At 48.5% G+C, this 18,339-nt stretch overlaps 2 protein-coding genes across 2 annotated transcripts; one reads left to right on the top strand and one right to left on the bottom strand.

The window, feature by feature from the left end:
- The first annotated feature begins 2,604 nt into the window (after positions 1-2,604).
- Positions 2,605-6,696, top strand: LOC133506566 (uncharacterized). Its single transcript, XM_061830828.1, has 6 exons — positions 2,605-2,779; positions 4,310-4,452; positions 4,523-4,584; positions 4,674-4,787; positions 6,341-6,439; positions 6,512-6,696. The coding sequence occupies exons 1-6, from the start codon at positions 2,663-2,665 to the stop codon at positions 6,634-6,636; spliced, it is 660 nt and encodes a 219-aa protein (XP_061686812.1). The 5' UTR covers positions 2,605-2,662; the 3' UTR covers positions 6,637-6,696.
- A 4,390-nt stretch (positions 6,697-11,086) lies between these two features.
- Positions 11,087-18,336, bottom strand: LOC133505895 (cysteine-rich hydrophobic domain-containing protein 2). Its single transcript, XM_061829429.1, has 6 exons — positions 17,757-18,336; positions 16,295-16,349; positions 16,053-16,208; positions 15,916-15,972; positions 15,390-15,449; positions 11,087-14,024 (listed from the first exon to the last, which is right to left on the bottom strand). The coding sequence occupies exons 1-6, from the start codon at positions 18,188-18,190 to the stop codon at positions 13,974-13,976; spliced, it is 813 nt and encodes a 270-aa protein (XP_061685413.1). The 5' UTR covers positions 18,191-18,336; the 3' UTR covers positions 11,087-13,973.
- Positions 18,337-18,339: the final 3 nt, after the last annotated feature.

The following is an 18,339-nucleotide window of genomic DNA, read 5'->3' as shown; positions in this document are numbered from 1 at the left end:
GCACCATCCAATGCAGCTGTATTATTCTTTGGCATGCTTTTCATTTTTGATCCCCAGTCTGTGTGGAACGTACGTACAGAGGGCTGAGATTTCTTTCTTGGAGCCCATAATCTCAACAACAACAAAAAATAATACAAATACACAAAAAACAATGGTATACAGTAAGCCTTTCATATCAATTCATGTACAGTTGAAGCCACAACTTTACATAGAGTAGAAAAATGCATTCCGTTTTTTGTCTGTCTGAAATCAAACCCCTCTTTCTTTTTTTCCAGGTCAGTCAGGATCACTAAAATACTTTTAATTTTGTTCAATGCCGCAAGAATGTTACATTCTCTTTGCGGTCATAGGTTTAAATACACAAAGTACTGTGTCTTTAAAGTACACGGGCAATCCCAGATGATGACGTCGTTGCTTTGGAAGCTCTTGATACGTTAACTGACGACGTTTGAGTTAATAGACGGATGTATTTAAGGCCACACTTCAAACACTGAGTCCTTGTTTAAAATCAAAGGAAATCCGAGAACGAATCACTGAGCTCCACAGGTCTGCCTCATCCTTGGGTGCAATTTCCAGATGCTTGCTGGTGCCGTGTTCATCTGTAGAAACACCATGGGAAAGTCCAGGCATCGCACAGCTCAGGAAGGAGTTGGGCTCTGCGTCCCGGAGATATGCGAATGAAACCCATAACAAAAGCGAAAGACCTTGTGAAGGTGCTGGATGAAGCTGGAAAAAAAAAATACACAGTGAAACGAGTCCTGCACCTGACATGGGCTGAAAGGCCACTCACTGAGAATGAAGCCATGACAGTACTCCTAAAGAGGGAGGGGGGGGGGGGGGGGGACCAGGACAAAGATGGGAACTTCTGGAGACGGGTCCTGTGGAGCTGTTTGGCCGCATTGACCAAGGTTACAACTGGAAGCGCCCGAGAACACCATCCCAACTGTGAAGCGTGGAGGTTGCGACAGCATCATGTGGATCTGTTTTCCTGCAGCAGGAACCAGACGGCATCATGAAAAAAACAACATTACGTGGAGATTTTTTAGGCGACATCAGACAGGAAGTTGAAACTTGGGTGCGGATGGCTCTTCCGATTGGACAATAATCCGAAGCAGTCAATACCTCGGAGTGGCCACAAGGGGGCCTCCTCTCGCTACCTTTGGGGCCAATTGCACGGCGCACAGAAACAAAGAACCAGTCGCACTCACGTTGACACCAGGTGTGATTGTGGGTGTGGTTGTACGTCTCCATGTGCCCTGCGATTGGCTGGCGGCCAGTTTAGGGTGTGCCCCGCCTCCTGCCCGATCACCGCTGGGATAGGCTCCAGCACTCCCTGCGACCTTTGTGGGGATAAGCGGCCATGAAAATGGACGGATGGATGTGGCGCTGAATTTATGATTGACTTTTGCCTTATTTCATGTTGCCTTCAAGGAGCGTAGGTACAGGAAGCACTCTTCCTTTTTCTTCACAAAAACAAAACAATTTGTCTTTTGGCGCAAGTCCTTATATATTAAATATCATGTAAATCTTTTCCCTTTTTTAAAAAGTTATATTTCTTTGTATTCAAACGCTTTTAATCATGTAAAGCATACCTTGTTTATGAAATGCGCAGTACAGATACATTTGCCATCTCTATATACACATCAGCGTATACCTCCTCTTATATATCTTTTTTTCATACAGAACTTATGGCCTGCATGTCTCATCGTTGGGACCGATTTTAAAGTCCAGTTAGTCGTTTGCGCAATTTTTTTTCCCCTATCCGCAACAATTTCAGTTTTTAAAAAGAAATCGGCGGCACGGTGAATCAGCGGGAAAAACGTTGGCCTCGCGGTTCTGAAGTCCCGGGTTCAAACCCGAACCCGCCTGTGCGGAGTTTGCGTGTTCTCCACGTCCCTGCGTGGGTTTTCTCCGGGTGGGCACTCCGGTCGGTCTCCTCCCGCATCCCAAGAACATGCAACATTAATTGTACACTCTAAATTGCCCATAGGTGTGATTGTGAGTGCGTGCGGCTGTTTGTCTCCATGTGCCCTGCGGTTGGCTGGCGACCGGTTCAGGGTGCACCCTGCCTCCCGCCCGTCGACAACCGGGATAGGCTCCAGCACACCCCGCGACTTGTGAGGATAAGCCAGTGAAGAAAATGTTGTGTTTGTGTACAACAATGTTTTCAAATCTACCTCTGCTCCTCGCGACCCTCGTGAGGATAAGCGATGGAGAAAATGGATGGATGGAAAAAGAAATCGCAAAGATTCGTACCAAACAAACACATCGATGGCAGCAAAAGTATTCGAACGTGAGATTTTGTGACTTGAACGTTTTTGCTTTTCTACGTTCCTCCGAGATTGTCGCACGTCGGGCCGCGGGTTCCGCACCGCCGCTGCGGTCCAACGGGACCGACGAGGGACATTTGAGACCAGAACCCGCAAGGACCTTTTTGCGAGTCGGTCAGTCTTCACTTGGTCGTATCAAACTTCTCTGCGACTTGATCCGGGTTTATCCACTTTATGGGGATAATCGCCTCAACAAAGCTGCTCTGTAAAATGTCAATTAGATCCAGATTCCTTCCATTCCTCACACGGGTCAAAGTTCAACCCCGCCCATCCAAAGACAAAACCCGTCTACCGTCCGCCGACTCATTTTTCCCGAGCCGTCAGACGCGAAGATGAAGAGCGTCGTCGCCGCGGCGGTTCTTTCGCTGGTCCTGGTCTCCGTGCGGTGCGCCGCTGCGCCGATGAGCTGTGAGACGCTGCTGAGGCCTATAAGCGTCAGCAACGAGCAAGTGAGTGCAAGCCTGCCCGTCGGGCGTCCATTGATTCAATCTCGGGTCGCTCCTGGCACGCTTCCTGGTCCGGTACGCGGTTGACGGCGTGACGTCAAACTGGTCAGAATTGAGCTTTAATCAGACGACCGGAGACTGGAAACCATTTACCGGACTGCAAATGTATACTGCAATATTTCTATTATTATACAATTGCCCCTGAATTTCATTCGTCTGATTTTTTTTCACAAGAGATGACATTTTAATTCAAGTCCTGGAAAACAATAGCAGGCAAATATTTTCGGATACAACAGTGGGATAAAAATGATTGAATGTGGCCCACTAAAGCTAAGGGTGTCTACTTCTTCTATATTTCTTACTAAATAGATTTTCATAACTGGTTTTACGTGCATTAATTTTTACAAAATCCCTTGTTAACGTAAATTAGTTGTTTACGAAAATATTTGTTTGACGCGATTTTCCATCATCCCGCCGACCCCGAAAATGAACGGCTGGACGGACATTTTCCATGACTTCTAATCCCAAAGATCAAATCTAATTCGTAAGAAACGTGAAATTCACGGCGGGAGAAACGTCGGCCTCACGGTCCTGAGGATCCGGGTTCAATCCCGGCCCCGCCTGTGTGCCTGCGTGGGTTTTCTCCGGGCGCTGCGGTTTCCTCCCACATCCCCAAAACACGCAACATTCATTGGAGACTCTAAATTGCCCGTAGGTGTGATTGTGTGTGCGGCTGTTTGTCTCCATGTGCCCTGCGATTGGCTGGCGACCAGTTCAGGGTGTACCCCACCTCCCGGGATAGGCTCCAGCACTCCCCTTGCGACCCTTGTGAGGATATGCGGCTCAGAAAATGGATGGATGGATGTATGGATGGGTGCTCGTGTCTATCCATCTGTTCTCCAATCTAAAGTACTAAATGGTTTACGTCGCAGGTGTCAAAGTCAAGGCCCGGGGGCCAAATCCGGCATATTGACATGTTCCCCCGGTGCCTGCGTGGGTTTCTTCCCGCATCCCAAAAGCATGCAAAATTAATCGGACACTCGAAATTGCCCCTAGCTGTGATTGTGAGTGCGACTGTTGTCTGTCTCGATGTTGCCCTGTGATTGGCTGGCGACCAGTTCAGGGTGTGCCCCGCCTCCTGCCCGTTGACAACTGGGATAGGCTCCAGTGCTCCCTGCGACCCTTGCGAGGATAAGCGGCTAAGAAAATGGATGGATGGATGGATGGATTGATGCTTTACTGGCTCATAAAATGACGAGTTGGCAGGGCAGATCTGGCCCTCCTTCCTGGTGTTTGACACCAGTGAAATGAAGGCCAAAATCATACAAAATCCGAATGAACGTTTTCTGCCATTATGAAGATGAAGATTCTCAGTTTTGTGGCGATAACTATTATCACTGCTCCGTTGTCTGCGTGACATAATAAAGGGGATGCAAACTATTCTGCCCCCCCCCCACCCCCACAAAAAAAAAAAAAATAATCATAATAATAATGGACGTTGATGATTTGTTTGAAATGTCAACCTGCACGCAGATTTTGGGGCGCTGGCTGTACGTCGGGGGGAGCTCGGACCTCCCCGGGAGTCGGTCCCTGGGGCGCCTGCTCGACAGCGTCCGGCTGGACATCGGCGCCGCCCCCGTGGGCGACGTCCTCACCATCTTCCAGGCGCAGAGGATGTAAAGAAACGTCGACGCCGACCGCGGTGGCAACGAGCTGAAATTCGATTGTATTTTTCAAATGTTTCAGCTACGGCGAGTGTTCCGGCATGAGGTACAACGTGACCGTGAAGAACAGCACCATGTTGATCGGTGAGCGGCCGCGAGGAAGGATCCGCTTGGGGGTTCGGGCCGGTCCCACCTCGGAGGATTTCCCCGCGCTTGTCTGTGTGTGTCACCAGAGCGGCCTTTCTACCTGAAGGAAGTCTACCTGCAGACGGACTGCTCGGACTGTCTGGTGGTCTACGAGGAAGTCAAATCCAGCCGGGACTCTTTTCGGAGTCTTCTGCTCTTCAGTAAGGCGCACGTGACACTCGCTTACTAGGACGGAAAATCTTTGGTTGGTTGAACGGGACTTGTTTGATGGTGCGGGGGTTGGAGCCCAAATGCAGGACTCCGGGACGTGAGGCGCAGTTTTATTCAAAGCTGAGGTCGTACACGGTGTAAGCAGTCCGGGAAGGCGGGGGGACAGACACGCTAGGCTTGGCAGGATCCAAACGGGATTCACCGAGTTCTGATGACCAGGAGACAAACTATGAACTAGGACTTGACGATGAAACATCAACGAAGACGGGACGAAACCAAGGCGGCACAGAAACACTCTGACGAGGATAGCTCAACGCTACACTGTTTTCAGTGGTGGAGATTCATTCCTACTGTCAGTGAATGCAATTCGCTAACTCGGGACACGAAGAACTGGCGAATGCCAAGGACCAAAACCCCTTGGCTGTGGTCCAGCCTGGCCGGTTTCCGGCTTGGTGATGACTCGATTGTTGCTTTTGCTGATCTTTGAGGGCGTAAAGATGTCAGGACGCTGTTCTATGTTCTATGTTCTCTTAGCAGTGTTTGTTATTCTCGAGTCGTGCATTCGGATTCTGGTCCGGATGACGGTCCCGCGCGGCAGCCGCATCGTCTCTCGAGTGCAAAGGTCGTCGCTATCGTCCCGGCGCTCCGCCGCGCAAACAACATCGCCGAGTTTTGGATGCGAGGTGAAATGTCTTCAGCAAACAAGAAGAGTCCAATTGGCTCGGTTCAACTTCTGACCTCGACTTGACTTGTTGCTTGGGTAATTTTTGTCCAGGTCAATTGTCACTAGGTTCCCAGTTTGCTTGGATGTTTTTATGGTTTTGCTTTTTGACATTCCCAGCAGCTTGTTTCTCGCCCAATTGATTATTACTCAGTTGCTCGTTGGAGGAGTGACTGTTGTCCGCTTTAACAAGCTTTTTCGCCTTTCGACTATTGCATAATTGCTACGTACTTGCGGGGCCGGACCCAAATGCAGGACTCCGAGACGAGGGCACGATGTTAGGCGTAGTTTTATTCAAAGCTGAGGTCACACACGGTGTAAGCAGTCCGAGAAATGTGAGGCAGAGGCACAACAATGCTAGGCTACAAGCAAAAATCCAAAAACATGAAGCGAGGTCTGATGACTAGGAGCCAAACCTGGAAACATGAACTAAGACGGGACTAAACCGAATCGCTGTGACGAGGATAACTCACGCTACACTTTCTCCCGGTTCCCGATTCCTGCTGGCAGTGAAGGCAACTCACTAACTCAAGGCAACGAACTCCAACTTAAATACTTGGTCTTGGTCTTGGTGCCTCATGCGAAACAGCTTGAGACCGTTGACATGTATCAGAGATGAGACCGCCCAAAGCGGTGGCCAGGCCAGGCCACGCCCCTCTTGGCCGTGGTCCATTCTTGCTCACGACAGGCAGACTATCGTTGAGGTCAATAGTTTAGTTGAGTTCTGCTTGTTTGTTGCCCGATCGGTTGGTTGAGTTCTGTTTAGTTGCTCGCGGCCCAACGGGCGGCTTCTCGTCTGAAAGCCGCCGGCTCGATCCGCAGGCAGGCGACGGAACGTCTCGGCCGCTGACGTGGAGACGCTGAAGATGCAAGCCAAGTGCCTCCGCATGCCCTCCCCGCTCATGATGGAGCCGATCCACGGTGGGGAGCGTCGGCTCGCTTCCGCATTCGCGCGGCGTCGGCTCACGCTAGCTCCTCCGTGTGCCTGCGCAGAGCCGTGCCCGGACGACATCGCGACGACGGACGGGATCGCCGCCTTCAACTCCTTGTTGGAGGCCAAGATGGGGCAGCGGCTCGCGAGGCTGCTGGACAACATTTTCGACATGTTTGTCAACTGATCGACGATTTTGCGCTCCAAATGAAATCTGCCGCAAGTAGTGTAGTGTGTCGCCATTAAAGTTCGCTGACAAAAAAAATCGACACTCGCGTCTTTTCCCTTCTTGAGTACTGCTGAGATCAGGTTTTGGAAAACTCAGGTGCTATTTTTAGTACACGCAGAAGGGTCGCATGTCACGAACTCTGCACTGCTTCTTCTTCTTTTTCTTTCGGCTTGTCCCGTCTTCCTTTTTCCATCCGAGCACCCTCCTCTCTGACACCGGGAGGGGCTCAAGGGGGATCCCTGATGCGCTCCCACCTCCAATTGAAATTTTTCGGACACACCAACGGCACATCTCACTGCGGTTCTGCTGCCCTCATACCTGTCGCGTACAATCCTAAAAGACCTGCGCGTGCAGTACCACAGTGTTCCTCTCTTGGTACTCGGTCGCAGGCTTTCTTTGGGTCAGAGACAAGACAAAATGTAGCTCCTTGATGACCTTCTCTGTACAAATAATCTTTCTCGGCCTGAAACCATACCGTTGCTCGCAGATACTGACTTCTGTCCTGAGTCTAGCCTCCGCTACCGTTCCCCATAACTTCATTGTGTGGGCTCAAGAACTTTATTCCTCTGTAGTTCCCACAGTGATGAATTTTTTTTTTTTTTTTTTGCTAATGCAATACAGTACCAGTGGTAGAAGGTCCAGGTACCAGGACTCGGGCCCACCGCTGCCAAAACCACCCTCTACACGTGAAAAATGCAAACAAAACGTGCAAACAAACGCTCGAACTTTGATACGCGCGCTCCATCGAGCCGAGAACGGCGTGGACTCATCGTTCCGACCAGATCAGCACCGGGAACCTTCGCGAAGACGGACGTGACGAGCCGCGATGTTCTTCTTAATCCTCGCCGCGGCGCTCCTGCCCGCGGGCCTCTCGGCTCCCGTGACCGACTGCGACGCGCTGACCCGGCGGGTGCAAATCGGAGGACGAGACCAGGTCAGACGCCGACCTCGCGTGAGGCGTCGCGCGCGAGTAACGCTCCTGCCGCCTGTCGCCAGTTCTTGGGCGTGTGGACGTACGCGGCGGAAAGTACCGACATGCCGGGATCCAAATTGATCACCAAGATGTTTGTGGACAACGTGTGGGTGAAGGTCTACCCGGCCAAGGACAGCGACTCCTTCTTTGTGTTTCAAGTTCAAAAAATGTACGGCTGCCGTTTGGCTTTTGGCCACAGACTCGACCCCGCCGACGTGTTTCACGAGGAACAACTTTGTACTTTTTGAAAAAGGTTCGGCCGCTGCTACAGCCTGACGTCGAAGCTGACCTTGGTCAACGACACTCTCCGCATGGGTGAGCTGTTGACGTTGGCGCCCGTCCGCCTTCCTCCCGTTTGTGGTTTTGGACTTTGCGCCGACAAAAATGTGCAAACAAATTTTGTCTCTTTTGTGTGTTTGCTTTAGAGGGTCCCGTTTCTGCGACCGAGGTTCTCGTGACCACCAGCTGCCCCGACTGCATCCTTCTTCTGTCCAATTACACCTTTGCAGGAAACGTGTACCGGGGCATGCAGCTCCTGAGTAAGACTCGTCTCTTTGCTTGGCTCGGGCCCGATGGGGACCAAACCGAGAACTTTTGGTGCCGTTCCAAATTTGAGTCCCAACAATACAGACAACAAAATGCACCTGAGCTTCAGTTCTGGGTATTTGGCATTAGCGAGAGCAGCCACTCTCTCTCTATGCATTCATCCATCTTCTTTGCTGCTTATCCTCACGAGGGTTGCGGGGGAGCCTATCCCAGCTGTCAACGAGCAGGAGGCGGGGTACACCCTGAACCGGTCGCCGGCCAATCGCAGGGCACATGGAGACAAACAGCCGCACTCACCATCACACCAAGGGACAATTGAGAGTGTCCGATTAATGTGGGAGGAAACCGGAGTGCCCGGAGAAAAGCCACGAGAAAATCTATCTATCTATCTATCTATCTATCATCTATCTATCTATCTATCTATCTATCTATCTATCTATCTATCTATCTATCTATCTATCTATCTATCTATCTATCATCTATCTATCTATCTATCTATCTATCTATCTATCTATCTACTATCTATCTATCTCGCCACACAGGCGGGTTCGAACCCGGGCCCTCAGAACTGTGAGGCCAATGCTTTACCAGCTGATCTCTCTCTCTTTCTTTCTTTCCTCCTCATTCAGTTCTAATAATCATATAGACTTTACAGCGGCACGGCGGATCAGCTGATAAAGCGTTGGCCTCACAGTTCTGAAGTCCCGGGTTCAATCCCGGACCCACATGCGTGGAGTTTGCGTGTTCTCCCCTTTTCTCCGGGGTGGACGCTCCGGTTTCCTCCCGCATCCCCAAAACATGCGACATTAATTGGACACTCTAAAATTGTCCCAAGGGTGTGATTGTGAGTGCGGCTGTTTGTCTCGATGTGCCCTGCGATTGGCCGGCGACCGGTTCAGGGTGCGCCCCGCCTCCTGCCCGATTTGCAGCTGGGATTGGCTCCAGCAGTCCAGCGACCCTTGTGAGGATAAGCGGCAAAGAAAATGGATGGTTGTACGCGATACAACGTGCTTTGTTTTGATTGTACCCCGATAGAGCAGTTTCATGATTTTGGTGAGCCGTCTTCACGTATTTGTAGAAAGGCTCTGACTTCACCGCCCATTTGTCAAAAAATTCCACCTGACGGGCGACGAGTTTGTTTCGCCGCAGGAAAAGCGACAAATCGTACACGAGGACGGGTGACGAAATCGAAATGTGACTTTTTGCTCGTGTCCCCCCCCCAACCCGCCAGCCAGGAGAGCCAAGGTGGAAAGCGGCGAGATGGACGAATTCAAGAGGCAGGCGGAATGTCTGGGCTTGCCGTCGCCCACCATCCTGGACGCAGACAAAGGTCAGGACGGTCGACCTTTGGCGAGGCCGCGCCCACAAAGACGGGCTAGCCAACCAATCACTTTGAATTTACTGACTCGTGCGCTCATCGCGGACCGTCCGCGACGAACGACCGCGTCCGAGCCTCAGCGCTCGCCACCGGGACGCTTCGACAAACCTCACCGGCAAATGCTGCAGCGTACTGTCGGTGGCGCTAACCACTATTAGGCCTTTCTGCATCTTCACTGGGTGACCTTCTGCTCCTTTCTCTTTATTCTCTTCATTTCCTTCCCCGGTCGCCTTCGTGCTTCCCAACACTGAAGCCGCCCAATGTTAAATCTGTCAAAAGTTCGAAACCCACACAAAAAAAAAAAAAACGGGGTCACATGGTATCGCGAGGGCTTTCAATCTGCTCCTACTTTTTGCTTTTAAATCATATTCCATTCTTTTCATTTGTACTTTTCTAAAACAAACAAAGTGTCATTCGCCAGGTTTTTGTTCCGATGGATCAACTTCAACCGACCTGACCTCCACGCTCAGTCAAGCCGACCCGGAGTACACGAAACTTTTGGACGAGCTGCTCAGCAGTCAAAACGGCGTGAAGACGCTTCTGGAATTGCTCGGAGTCCCCAATGGCGCGGCTGACCTGAGCGAGGGGTCGATTCCCCATCAGTGAACGTGGTTTTTCTCATCCTTGTGAGGATGAGCGGGTGGGTGGGTTCAATTGCCAATAAAAATGATGCTTTGGGCTTTTCAAATGACAGGATTTAAGTCACGTGCAAAAAAAAAAAAAAAAAAAAGGTGATGATATTAATTTTATTACTTATTTTTAATTTAAAAAAAAAATTATTATATATATATATATATATATATATAAATTAATTAATTAAAAATAACATTCATTTACACTTATGAGCTAAACTCCACCGAAATAAAATGCTAAGGGCTTGCGTAAACACCGATCTCGACAAGGGAGTCACTGATGGCGTAGTGGTACACACGCCGGACTTTGGCGCGGGCAGCGTGGGATCGATTCCCGCTCAGATCTGCCCGGCGACCAGTTCGGGGTGTAGTCTACCTTTCGGGATGAGGTTCTGGCTTTCCTGCAACCCTTGTGTGGATAAGCGGCATGGCTAATGAGATGGATTTCAATAAATCTTACAGTCAATCTATACACCACGGGCCCGCAGTTGTTTGCTGCGCAGAACTTCACAGCTTCATGGAGAGCTGTTCATATATTGGCCAGTTTTTTAAAAAAATTAATTCTTCCGTGAGAAACGTAAGAGGACTTTTGTCATCTTTGCAAAAGCGAAATTATTTCTCTTCTGTAATGAATCTCATGAGACTTTCAAAGTCGGTTTACACAATGAAATCGAAATAGGGAGGAAGACGCCCGCTGCCTGTTTTCCCTGCTAATTTATTAATGTACACACAGCTGCAATTAAGTCACATACTGGATACATTTTCCCCAAAACATACGCGCACACAAAGGAAAAACAAAATCGGAGGAAAACGTGCGCAGCTTTCCAAACCGCTTCGAGATGAACACGCGACGTTTGCGTTCTGCACCGTCACAAATGCCTCCAAATAACTGACGTCCTCGAGCCTCGTCGCTGTCGCAGTACAGTAAATGTGTGCCGCCGGGATTTGAATTTGAAAGGTAACGTGATCGCGTTTTCAATAGTTGCAACGATTCGCCGTCTGTGCCACGAGGCAGGGAACCGAACGGTCCTGACCTGAAGTAACCCTGCCAGGTGGCACGGACGGTCGATATTAGACACCAAATTGTAGCCAGTTGAATTTCAGGCAGCGAATTGTAGCCGGTTGAATTATTAACATTGAAAAGTTACACTGAAATACAACTATTGAAAACGTAATCACTTCACATTTCAAATTCAAATCCTGGCGGCGCGTATTTACTTCCATACGCCTGCTAACCACAAACACTTCAAATGATTCGTCATCGGGTCACGTTTGGTGTTGGAAGCCCAAGATGGGAAATCATATTTCTTTTTTTTTTTTTACATTTATATGATTCATATTGTACATTCACCATATGCATTATTTGAATTTTAAAGTACGTATAATGATTAGAATGCTAGATGTGTCAAACTGGAGATCCGGGGGGCCAGATGCGGCCTGCCGCATCCTCTCAGGAGGCCCGCTAAAGCGAAACTGTGCGTCCGTCCTGCTAAACTCGCTAACAAAAATGCTATTTTTGTTTTTCTTTTTTTTAAACATGCAACGATATGCGTCGACCGGTGTCAGTCGTAACGAGGGATGTCAGAACACAGCAGAATCCTTTAGAATGACGCGACAATTTTGCATTTCCACCGCAATGTCAGCACTCGACCGATTCTAACGACTCACGGTATTTGTGCCACTTTCTTGCAACATTTCCAGCTAAACACGACGACCTGGCTGCGAATCGTGACCGTGCGGTACATATCAAATGACGCGACGCGGTTGCGTGACTTTTACTTCCTTCATTAAATTGGAATCGTCGGAAAGGGGAAGGCGGGGCTTAATACTGTATAAAACGAAAGATTCAAGTATAGCGGGACGACTATAGAAAATACCCTGTCTGTGCTACATTTTTGTCGACGATAATCCCCTGAGTGTGACCCACATCCACACGCTGTTTACGTCTACGGGGGGACGGGCGTCGTTTGGCAAGTCCGCCCGACGTGTGGAATGAATCGCGTCACGAATCGAGTCTCGAATCAGGTCTCTCATCGCATCTCGAATCACATCACGAATCGAGTCTCGAATCGCGTCACAAATCGCATCACGAACGACACTGACCGACTGCGGCCAACAGAGACGCTCTTGAGCCACCCTTGACTGCGTAAAAAAAAAAAAAAAAAATCTGACGCTGGGAATTGGTTACCGGTACTCGGCGGCAACACCGGCGGCCAGCTCGGAATAAGTTTGGAGTGTGGAACAATCTGGGGGGGAAAAAAAAAAAAGAAGTTATTTTTCTGCCTTGTCAAGACAAGGCAGAAAAATGCCCATCAAACCTTGTCACACAAAAAAAAAGAAGCAAATTTTGATTCATTAGCGGTGGCTCCTCACAGAATTTGTTGAATCATTAAGTATTAATAAGCATTTGGATAGTAACAGCGATGACCTTTGACGTGGGACATTCGCAAAGGTCAGAAAAGACAAGAAGCCGACGACAGCTTTGGGGATCTACGCTGATTGCGCCGTAAACTCCAAATGAAAACAAGTTGAGCTTGGCGGCTGCGGGAAACGTTCCGGTTTCCTCATCGGGGCCACACTCGGAGCTTAGTTTCAACACCCCCCCCCCCCCCACTTCCTCGCGCTCGAGAAGGAACAAGAACGAGGCGCTCTGACGGATCCCGTTCACGTCCAATTGTCTTCTTCTACTGGTCACACACACACACACACACGACTACAAACTAAAAGCAGTGGAAGCTGCAAACTTCCAAGCTTGGAGAACTTGGTAGTGCAATTTTGTTTGTTTCTGCCAGTTAATCTTTCTTCCACTTCAAATTTTTTGCCTTTTATTGGAAAACTGTTGGAGTTATTATTCCCCATCTTTGATAACCAGGAAGGTCCGCGCACGAGTTGTCCTCTCTGAATTCGTAACGCAGACGTCAAAGTTATCGAGTCGCCGCTCAAACGGCTTTCCGTCCAGACACGCGCTGCTTGTTCATTCCGGAAAGATATAACCACCGCCCCTAGGTGGCGGTATTTCCGTGCAAAAACCTCTCTTTTGGTCAAAACAGTGACAGCCGTTTTTAGTTATGTGACAATTAAATGTTTTAAATCCTTTTGGGTTTTAGACTACTACAAAAATTCAACAACTGTCCGACTTTGAAGGTCCGAACGCTTTTGCAAGTTTCACGCACACGAATGAAGGAAAAGAACCGAAAAAGGAACGAGACGCGTTTGGCAAAAGAAGAATTTGAACGGAGCGAAAAGGCTGCCAAGTCTGTCATGTGACGTCACACAGTTTGTTCACGCTGTTCCTGTCATCAAAATGATTGGGGGGGCAAAAAAAGGTGTCATGTCTTCATCACTAGTGGCCTCCCATGGTTGTTGCCACGGTAACAAGGCGCAATCGCAAGCGTGCGATCGTCTCCAGCTTCAGGCGACGCGGCGACGTCTGCTGCTACGAGTGGCGCCTTCGGAGCTTCGCGCCCGTTTTCCGAAACGCCGACCGGCCCGGATTTCGGCGTCTGACGGCGCTCCTGTCGCCGTCTTCACGCTCCGCTCTGTCCGTTTTTCAGCGCGAGTCTTTAAAATCCACGCCGCCGCTCGTCCGATCCTCACCGGACGGGAGCTCGCCCGCCGCCTCGCCCGACTCCACTCGTTTTAGAATTCTGGGCTCGTAAACCAAAAGGAGGAGAAGTCGTCCGAAAAGAAGGGGAAAAAAAAAAGGTCCGACGTTGCCCTGTAAACAAAAATTCTCCAACGGCGACACGTGTGAAGATGCGATCGGCTAGTCGGGTCTGAAGATGGGGATCTTCGGCAGGAATTCTATTAGGATTACCTGTCGTGACAAAAGAGAGTTTTCTTGTTTGTTTTTGTTTGCAACACAACACAGTCTCAATATTTGCGTGAGCGTTCCAAAATAACTTCGAACATACATTTGCTGATCAATGAGAAGAATATTTCATGGTCAACTCCACTCATGACATAAAATGTGCAATTCCACCAAAGGTTCTGGGAAAAAGTTGCACAAAACTATATTTATATATATATATACACATGGAAATAAATGTAGCGTATTTTGCAGACGACAAGCCGCTAATTTTTTCAGGCGCTTGTGAAGCCTGCGGTACATTTAACGATGCAGTTAAAATGTAGGTTTTTTTTTTTTTTTGGGGGGGGGGGGCACTAGCGGCTATGAGTGTAAAAATACAACAAAAACTTGTCTGAACAAAATGATCAAAACATGTCGGTTCTCTACATTGCACTCGGGTTTTGTTTCAAACGGATAGAAGAAGAAGGCAACTTTACTTTCAGCGGGCATAGAAGAAGAAAAATCTACCTCAATTGTGCACAGAAGAAGAATCGACCTCAATTGCACGTAGAAGACGACAAGGCTACCTCGAGGTTGTGTAGAAGAAGATGGGGCGAGTTTTTGGTGCTCTTAAAGCACGACGCAGCAGGGGACTCAAGAAGCCCAAAAATCTATTTTTAAATCTAATTAATTTGAAATTTTTCACAAAAACTGGTGGGATGCGAAGGACTTCCTTTTCTGAGGCACAACTTCACCGGTAACTCGGGAGGAAAATGACATTGAGAGCGGCAGAGACCGCAATGGTGTGTGACGGTGACGATACTGAAAACGACTTTGGTGGTTTCAGTGCACAGGAGGAGGACGTATTTAAAAAAAAAATATATATATATATATGTTTGAGCCGTTTCACTCCCGCGTTACAGTCACTAATTCGGAAAAAGGGTATGGAGATGAACATTTACAAAGTCTTTCTGTGAGAATATCTAATTTCACAACACACCGGGACATTTTGTATGTAACCGCAGCGTATGGTCCAGTGCAGTTATTGTATGGGGGAGGGGGGCGGGAAATTATCCTGCCGTCTGGAAAATACAGTCAATGAAAACCAAAGACGGCTCACCCTATGTGTTTTTTTTTTTTTTTTTTTTTTTTAAATCGAGAAAAGTGGGTTACCCAGACAGCAAGAAGTATTTTACAAAGCAAGTTTTTTTTTTTTTGGAGAATGTCACCATTTAACAAGGCTCTCGGCTGCGGCAACCTTCGGAAACGACGGGACAAACCCAAAACTGTTTCTTGTTTTTGGGAGATATCGAGTGATTAGCGAGATTAGCTCGACGCCGAACAGAATGTTGCACGCGTGCTTTTACAAAGCCGCAACCACACATGACTTACATATTCCATCATGTTGTTGGAGTCACACTTTCTCTTGTTGAGTCGCCAGTGCAAACACAGCTGCAAAGAGATCATAAAATAAATATATTCAATACACAAACGCAGGCCTCCAACAAGATCTCAGAATCAGGTCGGGTATTTGCAGATTCCTCCCTCCTCTTTTGCCAGCTCATCTTTTGATGGAACAGGAAAGCAAGCAAAGCGCTGTAAATATTAGTCAAAAGGCGATCATCTACTCTTGCCCTGTAGGGGGCGGTGACGCAAATTACAATCCAGTTGCCAACCGCCAAAGAAATTCACGAGAGGAAGCCAAGTCAGCAGAAGAAATGCGGTAGCACGCTGTATCCCGAATACTTACGATTCACCTACTGACCCCCACGTTTGCTCGAGAATTTTGGGGGTTAAAGCAAATGCCCCTTTGTGGGGAGGGTGCCGTTTTTCAGGTCACTTGTTGAGTAAGTTGAAAAAACAAAAAAACAACAAAAAAAAAAAAAAAACAAAAAGTTGCAGCAACGACTTCACGCACCTTGTGGTAGAGTCTGCTGTTCTCCCACTCCAGAAGTTTTTCTATCGATCTTCTTGTCTGGAAGACGACAGTGAAAAGTGTGTGAGGCCGTCGTGCCGTTTGCGTGCCACTTGCGCGTCGGTGGATGCGCGCGTTACCCGCTTGCTGAGGCAAATGACGGGCCACAAACTGAAGCCGAGCGTGCAACAGCAGCACAGGCAGCCGCACAGCAGCCAGCGGACGTTGACCGGCAGCGTCTTCTTCAGGCAGCCGTTCACGCGGCCGATGCTGGCTCTGAATTCCTCGGGGGCCACCTGGCGCGGCCGAAGGCCGAAGGCATTTGCGTCCGTTACGTGGCGTCGGTGCAAAGGAGAACGCCGACTTGTGTGTCGCCACTCACCTTGCCCGTAAGCGCCGAAGGAAATTCTGATTCAAATTTGTTGCTCAGTCCAAACCTGCGGAATAAACAGGAGCGTTACGAGACTGTATGAAAGACCAAAAGCCATTACAGAACGATAACAGAAAGGGAGAACGCTTTCATGGCAAATAATTTGGGCTCTCAATTTTGTTGTAAAATTCTACTCCAAATTAAGACAAAACGTGCGGCTTGTGAAAAATCACGCATGACATCAAAATGGTGCGCAACACCTCAGTTCACTGAGCATTCTTAGGATCAAAAGGGTGCTAATTATAAATATGTCTGTGGAACTTTCCTATGGAAGTAGATTAGTGCCACCAGGATTTGAATTTGGAATGTAAAGTGATCACATTTTCAATAGTTTGTCTGAAATTCAACGTCTGTGCCACCAGGCAAAACACCCAGCCAATCGTATTGACGCTTTTTTTTAAGTCACGTGACGTCACATACAAAGAAAGCGCAACTGGATTGGCTGGCTCTTTGGTTCTGACCTGAAGTAACCCTGTCAGGTGGCACGGACAGTCAATATTAGACACCGAATTGTAGCCAGTTGATTTCAGACAGCGAATTGTAGCCGGTTGAATTGTTAACGTTGAAAAGTTACACGGAAATAAAACCATTGAAAATGTTATCACTTTACCTTTCAAATTCAAATCCTGGTAGCACTAATCTACTTCCATACTTTCTTCAACTAGTCGTTGAAACTCAACTGTTAGTATTTTTTGTGCTCTTCATAAAAAAGCCACTAGAGGTGGAACCAAACTAAGATTACTAATACGGAAAAAAAGTCATTTATGTCAAAAAAGTATTGAAACGTGTTTCGACGGTCATATTTCTCAACCATCACACCACCTTCCCTCAAACTTTATGGGAAAAAAAAAGCAATTTAATATTAAAAATTACGTTTTTTTTTAGTTAAGAAATGCCAATCATCTCGTTAATGTAGTTAAATAACATCGACCCTATGACTGTGACAAACCTGGAATTGATTACTTGTAGTTTCATTCTAGGTAAAGAATGGTTTCATTAGAAACGTGTTAAAGTGTATTATTTAGAACACCCTTAATTTCCATCCCTTCTTGAGGGATTTTCATCTTACATATTATATGTCACGTTGAAATGTGTATAAAATGAGGAGGAAATGAAATTCAGGAGAGAGCTCCGTGGATAAAACACGATTACTTTTCTGTACTCATCTGCGGTCTCAAATTACAAAACCAAGTCAACATTGAAGCATTTTGACAAACATAAAAGTGGAGTGGCGTGCTTCAAAGGCATAAAAATCCATCCGGAAAAGTAGTAATGAACAGGAGGAGCTAACAGGCTAAGGTGGTGCACAGACGGATGCTAATCAGGTTAGCAGCCCTCCACGTCGGAAAAGTCGTCACGCGACGACCCACCCCACCGAGTCCCCCGCGCCGGTCGGTGCCAGCCGGCCACTTACACCGTGACGTGGCCGGAGCCTCGCACCACCACCGGGTCCGGGGCGTACTTGAGGAGCTGCTCCTCCGCGGCCCTGTCCTCGTCCTCCTCTTCCTCCTCCTCTTCCTCGTAGATCTCGTCGAAGTCCTCCATCATCGCACGCGACGCCGCCGTCGCCGCCGCCGGGCTCGCCGGGAAGCGGCTCTCAGCCTCCGGGTGGGAACCGGGCGAAGACGAAGGCGAATCCACAAGGCCGAACGACGGTTCACATCTCGCGGCGGCTGCGGCAGGGCAGCGGCAAACTCCCGAAGAAAATGTCAACATCCGCCGCAGTTGCCACACGCCACCGGAAAAGCGACGCTGGCTGGAAGTTCGCCACCAAGTTGGCGCAAGTGGAGCGCAGTCATTTCCTGCCGCTTCCCCTCCATTCTTGAACGCAAAACAAATTATTCTCATTACACAATCGTTTAATCATAGATTAGTGCTGCTTCGATTCCTGGATCGGGCGACAACCGATTTATACATTTTGACGCAACGTTTTGGGGAGGAAAAAGATGTCAGATGCCTTCAGATTCAATCAAATGTTGAACCACGTGGTAAAAATG

This window comes from Syngnathoides biaculeatus, chromosome 9, assembly GCF_019802595.1.
Source record: "Syngnathoides biaculeatus isolate LvHL_M chromosome 9, ASM1980259v1, whole genome shotgun sequence".
Taxonomy (NCBI): Eukaryota; Metazoa; Chordata; class Actinopteri; order Syngnathiformes; family Syngnathidae; genus Syngnathoides; species Syngnathoides biaculeatus.
Note: the sequence above shows the minus strand (reverse complement) of the source record. Positions and strands in the feature narration are given on the sequence as shown.